Source organism: Morone saxatilis, unplaced genomic scaffold (assembly GCF_004916995.1).
Source record: "Morone saxatilis isolate NCDOM2014 unplaced genomic scaffold, NCSU_SB_2.0 Contig9, whole genome shotgun sequence".
Lineage (NCBI taxonomy): Eukaryota > Metazoa > Chordata > Actinopteri > Moronidae > Morone > Morone saxatilis.
Window position 1 is genome coordinate 12,319,937 of NW_023340268.1, and position 9,089 is coordinate 12,329,025.

The 9,089-nt window shown below is 41.9% G+C and overlaps 2 protein-coding genes across 2 annotated transcripts in view; one reads left to right on the forward strand and one right to left on the reverse strand.

The window, feature by feature from the left end:
* Positions 1–3,218, forward strand: part of crtap (cartilage associated protein) — a 7,986-nt gene extending 4,768 nt beyond the window's left edge. Inside the window, exons 6-7 of the mRNA XM_035681888.1 lie at positions 186–269; positions 828–3,218. Of these exons, the coding sequence (XP_035537781.1) occupies positions 186–269; positions 828–905 (162 nt within the window). The 3' untranslated portion in view covers positions 906–3,218. The remainder of the gene's footprint in view (positions 1–185; positions 270–827) is intronic.
* A 1,364-nt stretch (positions 3,219–4,582) lies between these two features.
* Positions 4,583–9,089, reverse strand: part of susd5 (sushi domain containing 5) — a 9,966-nt gene continuing 5,459 nt past the window's right edge. Inside the window, exons 4-5 of the mRNA XM_035681704.1 lie at positions 7,780–7,968; positions 4,583–6,537 (exon numbers count right to left, since the gene is read on the reverse strand). Coding sequence (XP_035537597.1) covers positions 4,622–6,537; positions 7,780–7,968 — 2,105 coding nt within the window. The 3' untranslated portion in view covers positions 4,583–4,621. The remainder of the gene's footprint in view (positions 6,538–7,779; positions 7,969–9,089) is intronic.

The following is a 9,089-nucleotide window of genomic DNA, read 5'->3' on the forward strand; positions in this document are numbered from 1 at the left end:
ACACACTGGACCTTTAATGGACAGATATGAGCGCTATCAATCTTTGAATGTAACTCCCGGCAAGAAAGGCAAATAAGCATATTCTCCAAATATCAAACTTTTGTTGTAAGGTTCCCTGGACTAACATTGTATGTTTTGTCTTTGGTTCACTGTAACAACCTATTGTGTGCCTGTGTGTGCTACAGGAGGCATTGCGGTACTACAATCAGACTACCATGCAGCTACAGATGTTGGAGTTCTCAAAACAGCGCCTGGTGAGCGACGATGAGGTGAGTGCACCCGTAGTACATCACAGGGATAATTGCAGCCAGGAGGTTATCTTTGGTCAAGTGAAGAAAACATTAGTTACAGTCTACACTTAAAAATAGACCTGCGTGATTCCCATGAAATCAGTTAGAGTTTGGATTAGGTTGTTTGTGGCTCTCACAGGCTCTGTCCTTGTGTAACTTATGGAAAAACCCTGGATACTTCACTCTGGTCACATGACACCCTGCAGCACAATGTGGGGCCTGTGTTTATCAGGCTGCAATATGACAGACGGCCATGGGGTGGCAGCATGACACTGGCATTTCTTTAAGTCAGTATGATGCAGCACAAGGACCTTGGCCATCAGGGGCAACCCAACATAAGCCAGGATTACATGGTGTACGTGGTTAATACCATTCAGTTCTTGACTGTAATCTCTTTAGTAATGCCAGGTATGAGAAATCACAGATAGAACTGTGAGTGGGAGGATTTATGCTAATTCACTTTGCAAAATCATTATGAACCAAAACAGACCCTCCTGAGTTGTCTCAGTTTTTCTTTTCTTTTCTGTGTGTCTGCAGGGGGAGGTGGTGGAGTTTATAGACGAGTTCCTGGACGAGGATAATTTCCCCACGTTGGAAAGTCCACCGAAACACTGAAAAACAAACGCAAACAACAAAACAACACCAACACTCCCCAGTTTGTATTTACTGTGTTTTGTACGAGGCTCTGTTTGCTCACTGTTTTTACCTGTAGATCCACATTCTGAGTATTTAAAATTTCCTCTTTTGTGCACTAAATATCCAGATGAGCGGCTCACGGATTTAAAGACAATGATGATAATAGAGATAGAAATATTTTTACTTGCTGTTATATGGATTCATTCCTCCACTGTGAATCATGTATGTTGTCTTTCAGAAAGGGTACTTTTTACAATGAATTGCTAATAAAACTTGCCAAACATCAGGTCTTTCAAGTAATCCTCGCTGTGTACAGTGTAATATACAGTTAATGGTTTTGGGGATGTGGCCAGTTCACGTTCCCCCTTTAGTCTACGGTTGTAGCTACATCTGCTGGTTATGGCAGCAGCATGGTTTTCAACAATTAATTGTTTGGCATGCATTTGGAAAGCATTTTATGAAAGTAAATAGTGAAATATAATTGTTACAATTTCCTAAAGCTAAATGACATGTCTTCAGATGGCTTGGTCTGTCCAACAAACCATCTAGAACCCAAAAATCAATCTACTATCAATTTACTGTCACACAAGACAAAGACAAGCAGCAAATCATCATAACCAAGAAGCTGAAACTAGAGATTATTTGTATTTTGCTTTGAAAATCACTTAAATTATTAATTAATCAACTAATACTTATTTCAGTCTGTTGCTTTTTTGACTGGAGCCCCAATAGAGTGAAGAGTGGATGGAGAACTGACAGCAGGATGCTTGCGAGGGTCCTTTAGACGAAGCTCAGGGCTGTGCTGAGCAGTGAGACATCCAGAGAAAACACTGAGTTGTTTAATAATGTTTGAACATTGAGTCTCTGTGCAGTTTGTCACACAGTGATGTTAAAAACCCACTAGGGAACATTCTCTCTGTATTACAGCGTCTCTCTCTCTGTGTTCTCATTCCTCTCCTGCCTGTATTTACCTGTCTCTCTTATTACTTCTCTTTCTCCCTTGCCAGTGCTTTATCTTCAATCTGCCCTCTTTTGTTCTTTTTAAACATTTTCGGATACATATCACAAAGAAATAATGGTATAAGCGGCTCGGTTAGAAGTTAAGATGAAAGGCTTATTGTCAGGAGTCAAGGTCATAGGTCATTCACTGAGAATGTGTCTGTTTTACCTTGACAAAATAAAGAGTAAAAACCAGGTTCAGGAGTTTATTGTGATGTAGAGAACACACATACAGTACACATTTCATCCTGACATCACACACATCAGGCTGTTTGAGATGAAGAAGAAAGAGGCATGGAAATATATTAGCATCATGTGAATTAGAGTCAGCAATTTCAAAAACTTTTCATTTGTTTTCTTTTGACATAATTTTGCTCATAACCCAAGTGATCTCTGATGATTACGATCAGTCTTCAGGCATGGATCATGTGGGAAAGCTGGTGTGTATGAGAGGTTGTTGCTTCAATCTACAATATGGTCTTTATTTATGCTATCAGGAGTACAGTACTTGTGTTTGAACAGCAGTGTCTAATAGTAGGTGAAGTAAAAGGCAGTAGTGTATACTCTGAGTAAAGTGGATGAGCTGACTCTGTGTAAGACATGAAGAGGTGATATCTACTGTTAACTGTGCTTGACCGTCTTGGTTAAGAAACACACATTTAACGTTTGAGTTAAATTGAATTCCCACACACCGGTAAAGTTACAGTACTGTATGTACAGCAAGTTATAACAGTTACAGATTATATTTACAGAAATGTATAGACAAAAGGTACTTTATTCCCCATGCCGTCTCCACATTGGGACATTTGTGTCAACTCAGCTTCAGTCACCACAATATAGAAATTAAGAAGATTGGTGAAATATTTGTAGCAATTTGAAATAAAGCAATAAAAACACTTTTTATAGAACACTGGATGTTAAGTCGGAGAAATATGAGGAATAATGAAATCATCGTTCATGACTGCTGACACCATAAAGTGTCTAATCTTCAAGCAACCAACCACTTTTGACATTAATTACAAGTAAAGCACTTTCTATTAAGTTATTGCCATTTAATTAATCTTAGTCTCTATACATCACCAGAATTACAAACTCTAATATCTAAGTTCAAACCCTCTTATGGCTATTTACAGTTGCACTTTTTTATGAGCTTTTTTTTTTTTTTTTTAACACGACCTTGCTCTCAAGTATTTGGCACAGTACAGAAAAAAGTGTAATTGTCATGGACTCATACAGAGCTATAGTACACTGTAAAATCTGTAATGTTTTTTATAAACATCATGAATTTTCAATAAAGCTGAATTCCCAGATATTTAAAATTAGAATAACTACAACAACCAATGACACCTAACAAATCCTCCTACAGTCCAATCTAGTCAACCCTTTTTTAACTTCTCATACTGTGATTTATCAGGACAAACAAGTAAGGAAACTAATCCATTGATGTAGTAAACAATATTAATAATTATAGAGCTAAATGTAACAATTTATCATGACATATATTTTAGGGCATGTGGTCCAGCCCTAATTTTAACCCAAAGTCATAGGCTTACTAATCTAACTACATTTTTCATTAAACACCCTAAGCCATCACAATATGTCAGACTTCTATTAGTTTCTCTCTGTTGCCATGGCAGCAACACAATGTTTGATCTCTGGTTGGTCTGAATGCCGTCAGCAAACCGACGTACCGCTGACCGATGGATTGCACGGACCTGAGACACACAAATGCACGCACACACTCTCTCAATCTTTCTCACACAGACACACACACACACACACACAGGGCTGAGTCTGCAGTCTGGATGGACACCCGCTCTGTATCTCTCACCAGTCGACTGTCAAAACCAACAGAGGCAGGAAAATCTTAAAATGTTTCACCTGTCATCCTTCGTTCTCACACCTTTCCCCGCACACCGCTCATTCGACTCTCTCATCTGGTCTAACCAACATCATCGCCATCATCCTTTTTTCCGTTCATGCTGGTTTGACAGAAGCCCCGGTGTGCGCAAATCTGCTGTGATGATCTGAAGTGTTCTGAACTTCAGCGCTTTTATCGTGGAGTAACAAGTGGACTACAGTTTTTCATCAACATGATACTCAGACAAACAGAAAAAGATTGAGAATCAAGAACAATACAGAAAAATCAACAATAAACGAGCAGTCAATGAAGACAACAAAAACAACAGCAAGGTAACAGAGAATCTTTACCACAATGTCCAAGAGCTTTGGAGGTTGAAGTCTCAGTTCATAAATTCCGGCAGGCAGGCATGCCTTCTTGTGGTTTTCCTACATGGTCATTTCATTGTAATCTCCTTTTTCAGTTCTTGGAGTTGAGTCAAGTCCAGACACAGCCCCCTCCACCTGTCCAGCTAGATGTCAGAGCTTTGAAAATAATGGGCAGGTATAACAGAGATGGGTAAAACTTAAAAATCAATGAGTGGGACAGACAGAACTGCTAACGTCTTGTTTCATTCAGGTTTCACTCTGTTAGATATCGGTTCTTATTGTTTTACAACATTTTCTGCATCGCATACGTAAGGTTTGGCTCTTCAAATCTGTTCATACCTATCCAAAATCTTCAATTACGCAGTATTTTCTAGCAAGATGAGGGGCTGTGCTTTCCTCTCAATTTCATCCACTCCTCCTAAATGTCTCTGTCCTCTTCAGCGTCCCTCTTTCCTTATCTATCGCTCTTACACTTTTTGCTGCATCTCTATCTGTTGGCCCTGTCTGGTCTGACTCTGGCCCTTCCCATTCATCTCGTACATGGAGCTCTTCTGCTGCTGCCGTCGGTAACACCACACCCCGACGATTACAGCTGCGACGATCACACACATCGCCGCAATTATGGCCGCCACTGTGGGACCTCGGCGGGAGGAGCTCGGAGGATGGGGAGGGCAGTTCTCACCTGTACAGATCGTCTCCCCCATCTCTCCCTCCATCTCACCCCTCTCGCCGGCCTCACCGGGCAGGTTGTGCACAGTGTGCTCCTCCAGGATGTCACCGTTGTCCAGCACCGGTCCAGCTGGGTCCTGATTGATTAACGGGTGCTCAGTGAGGTCACCAAGCCAGGATTGGGTTGGAGCTGCCTGCTGTGTGTCGTAGTCCAGGGGGTCGGAGTATGAGGGGGAGTCTGAGGGCTGTGAGCGGTCAGGGAGGGGAGCAGCGGTGGGGATGAAGCCGGGCCACATCTCCTCCACTCCCCCTTGCTCTAAGGCAGGGTCTGTGGTGGGAGACTCTGAGACCTCTGGTAAGGCGGTGTAAGGGACAGGTCTCCGAATTTCCACCTCATTGGGTCTGTCTGTTGTCCTGACAACTGTCCCCCTTTCGCTATCCTCTGGTCTTACCCTTTCTGTTGTGGAGTCCCCATTTTCAGTTTCCTCTGCAACGACAGGGTAGCCGTCCAACCAGGTCTCATCGGTGGTGGCCTTTCCTCCTTCTCCCTTCTGAGTGACATTCTGACGTTCATCTGTTGCTATAGAAATGATTACATGCTGATGACCGTCATCAACATCTTCATGGCTATCATGATGGTCGTAGCGGTCATGATCATCGTGCTCATGAGCATTGTGATCAGCATAACGGTCGTTATCCTCCACCAGCTCTTCGCCTTCGTCATCATGATCATCAGGGTCTGGATGCTCCTTGGAGCCATCAGGATGTTCTTGATCATCCTCACCATGATCGTCAGTCACATCTTCATGATCTTCATAGCTTTCATGTTCGTCGTAAGTATCATCTCGATCATCATAGTCCTCGCTGCCGTAGCGAATTCGATCACGCTCCTCTTCATGTTCACCCATGTCATAATGGTCATCATGATCGTCATGATTGTCGTGGTGGTCCCGTCTATCCAGATCATCATGCTGAGCTGGAATGTAATGTTTCACATGATCATCACGGTCATCTTCGTCCTGGTGACTGTCATGGTCATCTTGATCATCATGGTGACTGTCGTCATGGGCATCCTGGTCGTCATGATTGCTGTCATCATGATCATCTCGATCATCAGCATCATGAGGATCGTAGCTGTCTGGCTCACGATCATGGTCATGAACATCAACTGGATGCTGGTGCCTTTCTTGGCTCTCGTGCTCTTTGCTCTCCTCTGATTGGGCGCCTGAGGCCCTCTGTGTAGTCTGTGTGACTGGATTGGTGGAGACAGGCTGCCCGTCCTCCGGGAAGGCCTCAGAAGGGAACCAGAAGAGGTGTTTCTGGGAGAGTAGAGAGACCGGTGCTTCTGTGGCTGCAGCTGTGACAGTTGTGACCCCGTCTCTCCTCTCCTGCTCCCACCTCGTATGGCCTATGATGTCCTCAACAGCCCGTTCCCCGTCTTTTTCTCCTCCTTCTACAGCTCCTTCCAATTTTCTACTAATCACCTCTCCTTCCACTTCATGTTCTCTATGTTGGTCTTGATGCTCCTCCTCCACTTCGACACTGAAGCTCGTCTCTTGCTGCTCCTGACTCATTTTCCCCTCCGGGTATGAAGCTCCATGCACCTCCTCATACACCTCACCATGAGCCTCCTCTGGTCTCTCGCTGTGGCGCTCTTCCTCTCCATACGAATCTGTGAACTTGTCCTCATAATCTATGTGACTTTCAGTCTCATCTGCAGAAACACAACAAGGACACATATACTTGGTCAGGTGATGAAGCTACACCCAATTTCAACATTTGCGATCATACAATGTAACTCAAGAGGCATTTGACACACAAGTTTCAGATTCTGACAATGTGGACCAAATTTCTTTCCAGTCAGAGTCAGAGAATATTGAGACCACACCAATATATCCCACTCAATATGAACATACAGACACTTAGCTTAGCTTAGCATAAAGATGGGAAACACTGGGACACAGCTGGCCTTGCTCTGTCTAAAGTTAAAAAATGCCTACTAGTACCTAGCTAATTTTTTCCTGTGAGGGGCAATTCATTTCTTTAGTCCAGTTGTTGCTGTTGTCAGGCAACCAGTAGAGATTTCAGAAATAGTCTGTCATTAAACCCCTTAACCCCACAGTTTAGTTTTACACTTTTTTGGATGGAATAAACAAACTAGATAACATGTTAATTAGTATGCTTTACAGACTGATTTTTTTTTTACCTTGGACAGAACCAGGCAAGCAGTTTCCCTCTGTTTCCAGTCTTTATGCTTAGCTATGCTAATCAAATTTTCACCCAGAAAGCAATTAAGTGTTTCCTAAAATGTAGAACTATTCCTTTAAACTAAAGCAAGTCTAAATATGATCCTTCATTACAGGTTATAGTCTGCTCACTTGAAGGATTTCTACTGGCTTGACTATGAAAGTATATCAGTGTATCACAAGACAATCACACAAGACAATCTAGAGTAAAGTAAGAAAAAAAAATGGATATAATTTTGAGTAACAGAAATTTGTTTGGTTTTGTTTCCTCTTGTTATTTCCTGTGGCGCCTCACATTAATCTTCAGGAACCACTGCTGTAGAGCACAAACATGACTACGACTCTGGTAGCTTACGAAGGACACAGGCCTGGCGTTCTGTCTTCACAGACAACTCTTGCCCTCTTCTCCCTCTGCTATGAACTGGGCCACCCTATGGCATCTCACACTGAGGTGTGATAGCAGCCATTTCCATCCCAACTCACAACTGAGACTCTGTTTTCTAAAAGCCAGGAATTGAGCACTGGTCACCAAAAAACAATGGGTGCTAACAAGAAAGAAGTAAGGAGGTTGACCTCAGGGCGGTCTCCTGTCTGGGTCAAAGCTCAGTGCTTTAAAGAGGACAAGCAAGAAGGGGGCTTTCTCTTTCTCTTTCTGCCTCTTTTCATTTCTGTCCCACTCACCAACATAAACAGTTTAAACAGCATCTTACCTTTGACACATATCTCTACCAGTCCATACCACTCTCCACAGCTGTCACACAGCAGGCTAAAGGCATTGTGTCCACTGGGCATTACATAACCCGGCACACATGTGTACAGCAGCTCATCTCCCAACTCATACCCAGAGTGCTCCTGTAGACGGGCATTAGGAAAGGATGGCGGGTCACCGCATGGCACACCTGTTAACAACAAACACAGAGATGCATGTAATCCCTATTCCGTATTACACAGTGTGGTTAATGAAACATGACTCATTATTATTATCCAGCTTTACAGCATCGCTATCCCATTTGTAAACGGAAAGAGATAAGAATGACTCTGGGGAACATGAAGCAATGGGGTTTGTGGAAAATGTGGATGTAATTTTGACAAACACGACCACTAACAATACCACTGGGATGAGATAAAGGCTACGTATTGTCTTGACTCTGGTCTAATTCTTTATGGTAATTATACCCAGGCAACACAGTTTATTTGACACACTGACTTCTTCTTTCCATGCAGACAATGTCAGTCCAGTGGCTGATTTGAATTTTACCTGACCAAGGGAACCTATGTCTGGCTTTGCAGCTGACTCTGCACTGCTGGATAACTGGACAATAATGTAAAATTAATGTGTTATAATAATATTAGTGGTTATCTTTAAAGTGCTGAAAAAATGGAAATTTGAACATCTACAATATTATGACAACTGGGCAAATTCCAAAGATCCTGTGATACAGCTGAAAGCTCCAGAAACAGCTTGTTGACCTTCCTAAGCCCCGCCCCCCTTTAAACCTATACTTAGATATGCTATGCTAGGCTAAGGCTTAAGATTTTAAGAATTGCTGTAAATAATTTAAAGAAGTGTTGTAATATCACAAGTTGATCAGAAACTGGATTTTTAAAGCATTGTTTCGTTCTCGTGGCCTCCGAAGATACGAAGTCTTTCTTATCTTTTATCGTATTCTGCGTATTTTTAACATGTTCAAGATTTTTGAGTTCTGAATAGTTTTTTAGACTTTCATTTTTATGGTACTTTGTAATAATAATAATAATACATTTTAATTATTTAAAAGAGCCGCTTTTCTGAATTACTCCAAGACACTGCTACAATATAATAAAAAGAAAACAAGAACATCAATAGGTAAAAACATTAACAGTACATTACAGCATGTTAAGAAACACATTAGACTCAGATTTTAAACAGTTTATGTTGTTTTTATCAGAAATGATCTGATCTCAGTGTGATGCCCTCCTGACTGAATTCTATAAAGTAACTCTTTAGTCTCTTCCTATTTATCAATAATTGATCAGATGA